General features: G+C 37.5%; 1 protein-coding gene across 16 annotated transcripts in view; it reads left to right on the plus strand.

Moving 5' to 3' along the window:
• LRCH3 (leucine rich repeats and calponin homology domain containing 3) overlaps positions 1–13,805 on the plus strand; it is a 61,044-nt gene that overhangs the window by 31,966 nt on the left and 15,273 nt on the right. For 9 of the 16 annotated variants that reach the window (XM_059855555.1, XM_059855552.1, XM_059855553.1 and 6 more), the window contains exons 8-15: positions 434–554; positions 3,030–3,178; positions 3,847–3,923; positions 6,653–6,745; positions 7,161–7,212; positions 7,349–7,489; positions 8,721–8,768; positions 9,747–9,800. In XM_059855555.1, coding sequence (XP_059711538.1) covers positions 434–554; positions 3,030–3,178; positions 3,847–3,923; positions 6,653–6,745; positions 7,161–7,212; positions 7,349–7,489; positions 8,721–8,768; positions 9,747–9,800 — 735 coding nt within the window. Of the gene's footprint in view, positions 1–433; positions 555–3,029; positions 3,179–3,846; positions 3,924–6,652; positions 6,746–7,160; positions 7,213–7,348; positions 7,490–8,720; positions 8,769–9,746; positions 9,801–12,807; positions 12,889–13,805 lie in introns of all 16 variants that reach the window. The other 7 variants (XM_059855554.1, XM_059855562.1, XM_059855564.1 and 4 more) reach the window with 5 other exon arrangements.

Here is a 13,805-nt window from a genome sequence, read left to right on the forward strand (position 1 = left end):
TTAAAATCTGTTTGCTATTTACAAGGAGGAAAATAGGATCTCGTAGCAAAAAGATTGTCAATTATTATTGCCAGGAAGAAGTTCCCTTTTCCTCTTGTTACATCTAGAAAATAGCCATGACCTGAAGTGCTGCAGTGAGCTATACTCCATGCTTGCACTCCTCACTTAATTTTAGAGAAGGTGCTAGGATTTTCCATCCTGGGATGTTTTCAGTCACATGCAAGTACTGCAAACAAAACTGTAGGTAGCTGGTTTCTAAAGAAAGCTCAACTCTGTGTTTTTTAAAACAATACATTATAGCTGTCTTTTGCTTTAAATTAGTTTTTTGTGGTTATAAAAGAGGACAATTGAAATACAAATCAAGAAGTAGTAGGTTACAAAATTATGTTTCTGAGGAGAAATATTTCCAGACTTCACTGTTTGTTTTCCAAAGCCAACAGATGAGTTCTCAGATCTCCCATTACGTGTGGCAGAGTTCACCAAAGAGCAGAGACTGAGAAGAGAAAGTCAGTACCAAGAAAACAGAGGGAGTGCAGTTGTAATTAATGGTGGAGGTAAGTAGTGACTTTTGGCTAACAGTATTTATTGTTATCATTATTAAAGTACCAGAATGTTTCCTACAGATAGTAGCTTGTTTAAAGAGGAAAAAAAACAGAAAGGTCTAGGTGGAACTACACAAAAAACAATGTTGTGAAAACTGTAAAAATACTGTTGATTTAAGGATATTAAAAGCAAAATCAAAGAGCAGCAGAATTGGTATTTTCTTGAAAACTTTGTCAGATTTTGCCTATGTCCTATGTTAAAGTCTCAACTGCTTCAAATGATGTTTTGGAATATTGAATTTCAGTGCATGGAGTTTTGCTGTTTGAGATCCTGAGGAAAATTTACTGCAGTAGTAAATTGTCAGTGCTCTGTGCTGACTGCTGTCGGAACAGGATGAGCAATTTTGTCAGGGAATTTCATATTTCTGACTGGTACTAGTGTCTCATTCCAGTTTTGGATTTTAATCCAAACTTTAATATCATCCAGGCGGGGCTGGTGGTTGTGAGTGGCAGTGCTTTGTTGTGCTTTCTCATTTGGTGTCTGCAGTCTCACAGGATCACCTTCATAGTTGTTCAAGAGGTGATCATGCTTTCCATGTTTCTTGATCTCCAGTCCTCTTTCATTTTAACTTCCAGAAATCTGCTGCTACCAGTGTCTCCTTTTGTTTATACGCCTTAATTTTAACAGTGTTTCAGGTTTGTTTTTTCAATCATTCCTTCTTCTCCATTGCTCTGCAGTACTTATTATTAGATCTCATCTGCATATACTTTGATTCTTCTTTGTCGGCTGCTCCCTGGTTTTCATTTTCCCTGGTGGCTACTGTTCATTTTTTCTAAGTATTGCTCTTCCCAGCTACATCTAATGTCCTGTGCCCAGCTCCCACTTTTTCTTCTCTTTTCCCTCCTCTTCCCATCTTTATCTTTTGCCATCTTCTTTTTTTTGGTCGTAGTCTTCTGTGCCACAATTTTTTGTTTTCTTTGCCACCTTCTAGAAATATCTGAAACTTCTTAGTTAACTCAAGCTCTTTCACACATTAATGGGGAAAAAGTTCATTTCAAACAGTTAAATTCTGGCAGCTAGAAGAATTGAAGACATGGTGTCATGGGGAGTGTTGGGCAGAATTAATAACAGGTAGTGCTGCCAGCTCTGCCTCCAAGACTAACTTTATTTTGTTCTTTGGCTTTTGCACACCAGGGATTTCAAAATGCCTAGCAGACTTTTAAGCTGGAGCATGAGCAGTTCATGAGTAGGTGTGTCTGAGAGGGGCACAAACCATAGCATGCGGCTGTCAGAGATCCAGATGCTTTGCAGTTTTGTGTTCCTAACACAGTGACTCATATCTTTCACCTTTTCCTGTATTATTGTTGTTATTATCATCATCATCATTTAATAAGCAAGCCTGGAAAGAAGGGAAGTTTGGGTTTTTTGCGGGTTTTTTTTTAAGATTTGAAACTGAGATGGAAATTTAATGAAGCCACAGTATATAGGAATGGAGTTTTGGATGGTTGTAGTAGCAGAGGGGGTGGCTTTGGCAGTAACAGTTGCTAGATTGTGTGGTGAGGCAAAAAGAAGTCTGTTTTAGACAAGCAGGAAAGGGGCGGGGGAGTAAAGAAGAATGTCTACAATAGTCTGGAGCAAGTTTGGGGAAAGTTTTAAGAAAAAAGAAATCTCTAGTGCTCTTATACTTTCCCCTGCATCCCCAGTGCAATATTTCTCACCAGGGGTGTTTGCTCAATGTCATGACTCTCAGAATCCCTGGGCAGAATGTGGAAAAGCAGTGACAAGTGAAAAAATTGCCCTACATAGAATCTCCCACACAAAGAAAAATCAATACCAGCCAAACTGCTGTTTCTTGCTCTCATTTCAGTGATTCCTAGTTTCTTTTTCATTCTTCTTTTAAAATAAAATTGCAGGTGCCTTATATTGTTTTAGGGGAATTTTGTTGTTTTCTGTAGTGTTGTTCATTATTTCCACATACGCTTGTTATATTTATTGTATTTGCATCCAGATAACTTAGACATGCTGCTCTCTATTTTGTTGTAATAGTAACACTAGTAGAAGGATCTGTCATATGCATTCTGATTTTTCTGACAGAGAACCAAGAGAAATTATTCCAAAATATACGCAGGTCGTTGTACAGTCTTGATATTAGCTGAAATACTTTGATATATAGTTTTTGGTTTTGAAAAGGAAATCACAGTATTTACTTTTTCAGTCACTGCAAAAGTATTTGCAGCCAGCAATATAAAACTACCTCCTTGATGCATGTTCCTCATTGCTTTTTAAAAGGCATAAATTTTACAATTATTTCAAAATTTGTTGAGCTAATGTTAGTGGGCCTGACAGAATCCAGGAGCTTTCAGGCTGAGCTTTCCCAGATGGAAGAAAAAGCAGGGCCTTAGGTTCTGACCGTGTTGCATTGCTGGGTTTGTCCTCTCTCATGGGTTATTTAATTGTGGGTGTTTTCTCTGTTTATGTTTGTCAAGTGGAACACGATCTCGATCAGATCGACTACATTGACAGCTGTGCCACGGAGGAGGAGGAGGAGGAGGTGAGGCAGCCCAAGTGCCAGGACTCAGACAGCCTCAGCTCCCAGTTCATGGCATACATCGACCAGCGGCGCATCTCCAATGAGGTGGTGCTTTTCCTTGTGTTCATTCAGTTCACACAACCCAGCAAAGCCCTTGGGAAAACTCTTCCCTGTTAAGTCATTTGGATGTTACCCTTCTGGAGAGAGTCCTCAGAAACTGAACCTATAGAAACAGGTTTTTAGCCACATCATGTTTCCTTCTGTGTTCTGTCAGGATAAATTATTTCATTGCTCAAATTAAACCGAGAGTCTTCTTATTAATCCCATGTTTTGCTTTCTTAGTCTTTCTGGGACCTGTCTTTAGAATGTCATAAAAGACCATCAGCTTCTTTATTCTGTATTTCTGAGAATCCAATCTTCACTACTCTACACTTGTAGAGTTAAACTCCAAAGAATGTATTTACATTTCAATACAAATTTTATACCTACATGAACTTCTCTGCATGATTCTTAATACTGGAGGTTTTAATCTCCTAAAGTTACCAGCATGCATATTTAATCTTGAAACTATTATTTATTTAATTTGGAGAAAAAAAATAGAGTGAGCTTGCTTGGTTGGAATTGAACATCCCTGACTTGTGTTTTGTGCTTCGTTGTCAGGTGTTTTAAATGCCAGTAGTTGCAGATATAGCTCTACAGAGAAATTGTTTGGCATTAATGTACAGTTTTCGGAATAAATTGCTAGCTTAGTCTTTTGTGATTTTTTTGCTTAGAGCTCACCAGTAAAGCCTGTATCCATTAGAGAATTTCAGAGAACAGAGGATTCAAGACGACATTTACATCAAAACAGGTAAGAATTACTGGGGCAACAATAATATTATCCAGAATTTCGTGATGAATGCAGAGCATGTATTTACTGAACATGTTTAGAAAACTGCGTTGTTTTCTGTTGCTTTGCCAGAAGTGTGTATGGCACTTTTTTGATAGGTTATTGCTCCAAATTAGGAATTAGAATTCTAATAATGGCAGTGAGCAAAAGGCATAACTGTTCTATGCCAATACTTGACTCAAAATCAGTTGGTTAAAGAAATCTGCATAATTAAAGTACATATTTTTAAACTGCTTTAATATCTGCTTTTTGTGATTTAATTTGTGCTTTGATTGAATAATTGATTTAAGCTGTAGTACATAGAGGACAAAAGGGATAAAGGTACTTGCAGGAAGGATAGAGATACTATGAAGTATCTGATGTGTCATGAGGACATATTCTTGGTTGACTCCTGCTGGTTTTGGTATTGTGGAAGATTAATTTATTTTAAAAAGTACCTTTCTGGGCCATAGTCATGAGCCTACATCAGCAGAAGGGATAGAATGGGAATCAATTCTGAAAACAAGTTGCTTATTTTGATGAAGTATGTCCATGCTCTTTAGTGATTAGTCTTTATTGATTACTTTAATGATTATTGGAGAGAATGCTTTTCTGTAAAATAAAGGTCAGAACTGGACGGAGTATCAATGAGGGGTGGTTAGGTTTCTGAAAAGAGTTTTGGATGTCTAGTTAAAAAAAATAAGACAAGCAAATAAAAGATAAAAAACAAGCAAATTTTTGCAAATGAAAATTGATAGAACCCTTATTATACTGTTGAACCATATCAGTATTCTGTGGACAGAAAGTGAATTTGCAGGGACTCCACAGAAAACCAGCCCAGTTGTACTTAGAATGTTTGGGGTATGGGGGAGTGGTGGAAAAGACAACTGCTAGTCCTAAGTAGGTCATTACTTATACTGTCAGTAGAAATTATTAATGGATTCTAAAATGGTATTGAAAGAGCAAATTAAACCAAGATTAGTGTATAAATTTTTCCAGAGTTTTGGCAACATTTTGATAGGCATTCTGAAATGTGCAGAAAATGTGTAGATACAGTAGCTGTACTGGTACAAGGAAGGGTAGCTATTTCAGCATATGTCAGCAGCCCTTATCCTGTCCACAGGTCAGGTATAAAGTGATATTGCAATTCTGTCATGCTCTCCCCCAAAAAAGTGAGTGCTCTTGGTTTGAAAAATTAATTTTTTGCTTTTTTGTTTACTTTTTTTTTAATTTGAACATTTGTGTTCAACATGGAAATAATTAAACTTTACAAACACTGGCTTCTGTGATAAATCTGAAGGAAATAAGAGAAGGCTGGTTAGCTGGGGAGAGCTGCTGTTTATATAGACAGATGTTAATGATAAAGGAAGTTGTAGCTCAGTAAAGCTATCCAGTGATTTCAAAATTTAACTTGAGGATAGCAGCAGATCTCCATGCAGAAGTAGTTAATCAGCGATCTGAATGAATTGTAGTTTACTATGCTGCAGCAGAGTGAAATTATTAAGGCACTGAAACCAGATCATGTTGTTATTGCCTTCAAATTGCATAAAAACAGCCATATGACAATGAGTAATTTTTTGTATTTTAAGCTTGTATTAGACAAATATTTTATTTTGTGGCAACCACAAGCTGTAAAGTGCTTCCACAGTAATTCTGTGCAAATGCCTTGGCAGCCAACCTCTTCTTTTTTTTTTTTTTTCTTTAGCATGCTGGAGCCATTAAAACTCTAAAAGTTGGATATAACACAGACTTCATCTCAAGAGTACTTACATTAGCTGATTCAATTAAATAAATACAGTTTATGCCTCTGGACAGACTGTGGTGCATTCCTGATGCACCAAAGCTGTGTGTACTCCGCTCTGAACACACTCCTTGGCACTGAGCTGAACCCAGTCCTGTCTGTTCAAAACAGCTCTAAGTAATGGGTTTGTCATGTGCTTCAGTGCTAATTTAAGTAACAGAATAGACCTGTAACATCTGGGTCTTCCACATCTCATCTCCATGAGGAAAAGGCCCTAAGTGTGCACACAGCCAGCTGGACTGACATTTTTTGGAAATGCATGGTGAAGTGTGTCTGTGTTCCATGGCTGCCCCAGGAGCGAAGGTCACAGAGTCAAGAGTAGGCTCCTTGATTTCCATCAACTTTGTTTCTAGGCTGCAACATGTCAGGGTACACGCTGTAGGCTGTGGACCTTGGGAATTGTTTCAGTGCTAACAGCTGTCTTCTGGCAAAGGACTGACTGCAAAATTTCTCTGTTATTGTTGATATGATGGATAGGAGCCAGATGGGTTCTTGTTTACCTAGTGACTTTGAGAGCTTGTGTCACTGGCAGTCACCTGATTGGTGAGGTGAGCAGATTTGTGCTGAAAATACCCAAGGGTCCTGATGTTTAAAATAATTCTGTTCTTTCCAGAGCAGAATAAGACTTGCAATAACCCAAATATTGTCCTAAAAGAGAGAATCCATATTTGTGTATTTTTAAATTATTGTTAATTCAGCAAGTTTTGTTTAATTACGAACTGCAGTTGTGATCTGACTTGGTATCACAATGTGATTTCTTTAGTCCAGTTTTCACTTTTGTGATTATCTGAAGCTAATTGTTTGGGCATTTCTCTCACAAAAACAGTTGTAATCTAGAGTAGAATTAATCTGTCAGTAGTCTGTATGCATCAGTGGCCAAATCCCCTTCCACCTGGTGTCTTACCTGCAGGGATACAGATGAATTACGAAGACCTGAAACTCTAAATTTGATGCAGGACAGAGAGCATCAAGTACTAAGGAGTTATGTGGACAGGACAGAGAGGTAGGGAAAAAGAAATTGAGTGTTTCTGCTGATTCATTTTATTATTTTCCCTTCCCTCAAATAACCATACTATGCAGTTGTTCCTCTAAATGAGGATCATGTGAAAAATTCCTGGTTTGGTTACTCTTAGAGAATGGGTATAAAGTACTGATTATCTCAATGTAGTAGGCCAAGTGTACAACCCCACGGGTACATCTTGTGCTGTAAAAAAAAATGTTATTACAATTCAGGAGAAGAAATAGAAATGACTCACAAAATCTGTCATTCACAGTGTTAAATCATCATCACAGCTGTTAGTAGACAGTTACTCTTCTTGATTTCATCAGCTGCTTGTGTGTCACTGACAATTCATGTATGCAAAATTTTTAGATTTAGGATTAAAAGTCTACTTACTCTCTGTTTTTGCATTTGTCAGACCCCTGCCTGATTCACCTTATTTTCTCTCGCTATCAAGTCACCACATCCAGGTAACACATAGAATTCGAATGGTTTTGAATGAGTTTGATGTGAAACCAAGCTGATGTTCCCCATAAGACGTGGGCTGTTTTTCCATAACCCATCTGCAGCTCTGGCTTCACAGCCTGGTGCCCTGTTTGGTTGCAGGTGCCAAACGCAGACTCGGAGCTGCACCGCCGGCACATTGAGCGCACCCGCCGGGAGGCCCAGCTGGCAGCCCTTCAGTACGAGGAGGAGAGGATGAGAACTAAGCAGATTCAGAGAGAAGCTGTCCTTGACTTTGTTAAGGTGCCTCCTTTCAGTACCTACTTCATACTTTATCTTTTCTAAATCCCTTAATTATAACTAATTGCCATGCTAATTACTGCTTGTATGTTACGCTCCTGGCACTTCATAAAGAATTTGCACAAATACCATTTAAGTCCATTAAGTGTTGGTGCTGTAGCTTAATAGGCAAGGCTAGAACTGGGGAGGAAGATGGAAGATTTACTCAAAACGTGATTGTTGCAAAGAATTCTGATTTTTGCATATTTCACCTCATAATTTCAATTTTCATTTCCATAGATGTGATGGGATTGGTTTGAGAAAGAAGAGGCTTTTCTTGGAGAAGGAATAGAGGCAGTTTAATTTTGAAGACAAATTTGGCAGGGAGGAAATAATGATACACACAAAAATATAATGATGCCTGATCTGTTTTGCTATTTTGTGATAATAAAAAAAGTTTGTTCTGGGTAAAGTGTGGGTGCAGACCTGTGGTACATCAGGCACTCACTCTGAACACTGTGTCTTCACTGTCTCTATCTCTGCACTCATGTCTTCTGCTCAGCATGCCAGTTTATTTATATGATAGTTGATTTAAATTTGTTTTACTGTTTGCTGCTCTGGTCACTTACCTGAATCTTACCATCACAAATTTAAGAAATGTTACAGTTAATATTTATTTTGTGTTTAGAGTGGTCGGCAGAGAGGCAAAGCATGGTTTATTGCTTATATGTAATGTATAAAGTTAGTCTAGAAAAAGGTCTTAGCTGCCTCAAACTAGGCTTTTCATTAGCAACAACTATTCTTAGGCCTCTGGCACTATTTTGTAGTAAAGCTGCTTATTAAAGATTCAGCTCAGTCTTTTAGTTAAAGATTAAGCTTATAGGATGCATGTTGTTCATTGATGAGTCTCCTGGGGTTTTTGGTTTGGGTTTGATTTTTGGGTATTTTTCTTCTGTTTCCTTTGTTGTTCATGACCACTTTATTCTCAACAGTTAAATTCCTCCCATGAGTTGTATTTTGGATTTATTATGCATCTTTCATATGCATAATTTTAAGTTTTTCTTTGTTTGAATGTGAAATAAAGGCTGATTTTTTACTAATATCAGGGAAGTTTCAGCTCAGTGAATCCAGTGCATGTTCTATTTAAAAAACTGAGACCTCTGTTTTCAAACACTTATAAGTTATGCTGATTTGTTGGGAGCATTTGTTTCTCTGTGACATTATTTTAAGTTTTGTTTTTTCTTTTTCTGTGTAGCAAAAAGCCTCCTTAAGTCCTCAGAAACAAAGTCCAATGGATAGTGAGGTAAGAGTCCAGTAAGAGCATGAGTAGGGATGTCAGCACTTAAATTCCTAGTTCTCCGTCAGAGTTACTTTCCTCATTGTGGAAAATACCTCAAAACTGGGTTACAGCATGGTTTTTTCACATATTATTAAGCCTTGGGTTGGGGTTTTTTTAATGGGTTCAGCCTAGTATTTTCTTCTGTTCGTGTAGATCGCCTGTCCAAGTGTGTTGTTTTATTGTTTTTTGTATGTTTTCCTATGCTCTCTTCAGAAAATAAATTTCGTATTCTATCCTAACCTGCTCCATGTGAGCAGTACAGTTTGTATTCTAACAGGAGTATTCAGTTAAGTTACAGTGTTATAGTCATCCTTCACAAGTCAGTTTTCTCCCAGTTTCCTGTTATTAAATCACCAGTTGTCCCAGAAATATTAAGCTTTAGGATTTTGAGGGTTGTCAGAAAAAGGAATAAATATTTTTCAAGTTTTTTGTACTATAGTTTTATAATAATGTAGTATTTATAATCAAAATCAGATCATTCAGTTGGTACAGTTAATTAGATAAAAGCTTTTAATATTATAACAAATATGATAGTTCTTCAGCAGTGTTCTCTCTTTTTGTTAGAAAATAAGGAAGACATGGGGTAATTGAAATAGTTTTTTGCTCCTTTTACTTCTTAATGTTTTTCTTTTCTTAATTTATTCTTTTAAAAGGTCCTTAGTTCTACCAGAGTCAGCACTGTGAATTCATAGTGTTCTGCATTTGCTTGACACAACACAGAAAGCAGAATAATTGATTCCTTAAGTAATATGACTGCACTGTAATTCCTGGGTCATGAGGCTGTGTGTTCCTACAGTTACAGATACTTCATGAATTGTATTAAAGAGCCTCACAGTGCTATAAGCAAGCAGTACATGTTCCAAAATGTCTGTCTGTTCACATACCATGTGTTGCTGACATTGTGTGTGTTTCTGACATTGCTCCATCTCTCCCACCTCCCAGTGTCCCTTTCCATCCAGAAGGTCTCAGCATACTGATGATAGTGCCTTGTTAGTGGTAAGATCCTGCACGTAATGGCCTTTTTCTGTGGCAGACTCTAGAGCATAGAAATGACAACATGTAATGATTGTCTCAGATTAGACCAACTGTTTTAGAGCTAATCTAAATAGCATAAAACATGACCATCTCTTTTGAAAAGTAGCTGAGCTGTGAACTATGATGTTATGAATATGTTGACACTTTTGCTGTCAGACATTTGTTAATAATACAATGATGTTGATTCCACAAAATAATTAAAGCTTAGATTTTATTTGAGAGCAGAAGACTATTACTGATAGTAAAGAACAGTTTCTAAAATGAAAAATTCATCTCTAGTTGTTCTGGTTTGATTTCTTTGCCATTCAGCTTGCTTCCTAATTGATGAGCTCTTCAGTGTCAAGGAAGGGATTTTACTGCTTAGTACAGCCTTCTACTTTAGCTTGTGTGTATCCTGCACATGGGGGTTAGAAATACTTGGCACAAGAAAAAAGTGTTCTACTTATGAATACTACAAATCATGAAATACTCCTCATGCAGTTTTATTGTTTATTAGTGCAAATATCTTAAAAATAATCTATTTTGAACATTTATCAAAAATAAAAACAAGTGTGCACATATTTCATGTTTTATGCTATTTCTTCCTTTGTGGCATCTTAGCAATGTAGCATAACTAAAAAATCTAATTAATGTCATAATCCCTGTCTAGAAAATTAAAAATACACCTGATTTGCCTGCTGTTGCATGACTGCATGCCTAGAATTTATTTTCTTGATTTATGTGCTTCCATTATCTGCCTAAATTTTCTTTAGGCAGTACTCTTGGTTAGAGTGTCTCTCTCCTGAATGTGTTGGTCAAGGTATTTACTGTGTCATTATTCAGACTTTTTGGGTTTTCTGCTTTTGTAAGACTAGCACTTTGTGGGTGAGGAAGAGAGCTTAAAGTGTTAGAGAGGAATTTAATAATTATGTGGCTGTTTAGAGAAATCACTATCAATGAGCATATTAAAATGTACTTTCATAGTTAGGTCATAAAAAGCAGGAGAACAGCAGTAGTTTGGATTGAGATGATTCTCTGTTGTCAGTGAATTTGTCTTTGGAACATATTTGAAGATGCCTGTAGGAACCCCATTTCTATTTGATTTTGTGATTACATGACTTTTGTTGTAAATTAAGATACAGAATTTTCAGAAACTACATTGAAACTGGCTTCCATTGCTGTTTCTTTCCTTTCTTGTCTTTAACCAAGTTACATCCTTATACTTCACAAAGAGTGACCAGGCTGGCAGGAAAGGATTGAAAGCAATAATTTCTCTGTTCATTTTTCATTTGGTTCCTCACATTTTTCAGCAGCACTAAATTATAATAATATATGAAATGCAGGGGTTTGTGATCTGTAGCTGTCTTCAGTGGTGGAAATCCACACTGTGCCTGATGATCACATTTGCCAGGGCAGCTCTTTCTGGCAATTACTGTAACTGAAACATTAGACCCATACTGGCTCATGAATTTGTACCATCTTTTGTTTAAAGGTAAAAACTTGTTCAACATCAATCAAATAGTCATCAGATTGCTTTTAAAAAATTATTGGAGTTTATATTGCTTTTACCTTTTTATATTCTATTGTGTTTCATTTGACATTTCCCCTATCCTTATGTGTTTGAAATTTAGCTAGGTCTAATTTCTGAGGCCATAAGGAAAAGCTTTTAAAAGTACTAAATCTAATATGTAGTTAGAAAGCAAGTAAAAAGCAATTAAAAGCAGAGCTTTTATTTTACTACTTTGCTCTTCTGGCATTGCTACTGCTTTAATGAAAAATTGCAGTTGTGAGTCTCCTTTTTAAAATCTTTGGTATTTCTTTTGGTCATCTTTTTGTTGTCTTTAATCACTAATTAAAATTAAAATGTATTCATGTTACACAGGTTACTCTGACCATTTCCTTCTGTTTATAAACAATGTCAGGACAGTTGAAGTCCCAGAATGATTGCCCGTACCTTCTGTGGATGTTAATGGTTCCCTTTAGTTGTAGTTCCTCCTGCATACCTGTGATTTGGAGTCTGGCTGTAGAGCTTCATTGCACACTGTTGTGGATTTCTTTGGGTTGACCTGTGGTAGATAACCAGACTAAAATATTGTTGAATAAGTGTAGTCACTGGCCTCTCTGAAAAAATGAAAGTTTTATGTTAGTCAGAACCTCTTGCTGTTCTTATAAGGATAGTTCCATTTGTTACAATGGAGATTACTTTTAGAGCTGGTATTAAGCTTTCAGACTTGGCTAATGACTTGGTTTCTCCCTTCATTGCTTCTAAATCTCATTTTTCTCCTAATAGTTTCTTGTTTTCTCCTATACTGTCCCTTACAACGTTGATGCTGTCAAAGGGGGAGAATACACCAAAACATCCTCTCTAACTACTGCTCAATTTCTCTTTTGTGAAGCCCACAAGGTACTTCAGAAGCATCAGGCAGCTGCTGTGACCTCTTCCTCTCACAACCTTTGTGTCATTGCTGCCTTATGCTCCCTTCCTTGTGTTGTTTTCTTGTTGTGGTCTCAAATGTGGCCTGAGTCTGTCATATTACTGGTAGCATGTAGGATCTCTGAAACGTTTGGAGTTACGACTACATTTAAATTAAGCACCAGAGTGTTACAAATACTGGTATGGGTAAAGTAAGCAGGACTTGACTTATGCAGACTTGTACCCTGGAGTTTTCTCTCAGACCTTTGGCATTCATTTGTGTATTCAAATGTTTAATAACTGAATTCTCTTAAAATATCCTTTTTTGGTTCATGCAGAGTTCTGGTTGGGCTCTCCTTTGGCTCTCCCTGTATCTGCAGTTGTTTCTGGCACAGGGAAATTTTTGTGACTTCAGTGCTAGACCTAAAGACTGTGTGCAGCATGTGCAGAGGGTGGTGTAAGTCTGAGCTGCAGCATCCTGACTCCTTTAGTGTTGTGGCTGCCTTTTCTCACAGTTGTTCTTTGCATCACTTCTTCCTTTCTTTCCTCTTTTTCTTTCCTCACTGTCCCTGACAGAATGGCTTTGAGCCTCTCTTTGTGTTTGAGATTGACAGTAACACCAATACCATTAAAAGGAGGCCAGGCACTCGCAAACAGGTGAAGAGCATGCGGTGTGTTGGTGTTGTGATTGTCCCTCCCTGTGCTGTGCCGTGCTGTGTCCCTTTCCCTGTGCCCACTGCTGGGTGTCTGCATAGTGACCCCTGCTTGTTAATCTATGTTGAGCTTGCCCTGCTCTATTCATACAGGAGTAAGCAGATGCAATGATGTTACAGACCACCTAGTTCCAGTTTATTTTAATGGTTTCATGTGCTAGCTAAAGTGTTGTCTAAGACAAGTGATATTTGAAATTCTTTAAAAAAACCCACCATTTTGGCTCTGCCCTGCTCTGGAGAAAGAGGCAATCTTGAGGATCAGCTATGAGTCAGTACAGGGCCTAAAAACATTTGTGTTTAAGGCTTGCCCTGAGTGTAAACCTTCCCTTCTAGTCCTTCTGGCTGTGCTGTTCTGAAGTGGCAGAAAAGTTGCAAATGTTTTAAAAACTAACTCCCAAATGTACACTAACTGTGGAGTTTCTAGGTGTCATTTGATGTTCTTTCCTGTGCTGAACTGTCACTTGGCTATTTGAATGCAGAAAGCATAGTGAGCCATTCAGTTCTCAAATGTTAAAGTTCTGATGGTGCTTTCAGTGAGACACAGGATTTGGCCTTCTAGATCTGCCTGTCAGTGACAGATGGGCACAACTACAGCCCCTGTTCTATAAACAGGAAAAGTTATTTATTTGGCTGGTTTTGATATTGGTCATAATTGAAATGTGACTGCACTTTATTTGTGGCAACACTGTAAATCCTGACACTGACATCTTCCCCAAGACTGAGCTTCTACAATTCTACCCACAGAATCTCATCTACTTTGTGTGTAATCGCAAGGACCAGTTGTTAGTGTTTGTGGCAGATACAAAGTGTGTATTACTGAGCCTCTTGTACATGGGTTTCCCTGATTTTTCAGACATGCAT

Source organism: Haemorhous mexicanus, chromosome 10 (genome assembly GCF_027477595.1).
Source record: "Haemorhous mexicanus isolate bHaeMex1 chromosome 10, bHaeMex1.pri, whole genome shotgun sequence".
NCBI classification, from domain to species: Eukaryota; Metazoa; Chordata; class Aves; order Passeriformes; family Fringillidae; genus Haemorhous; species Haemorhous mexicanus.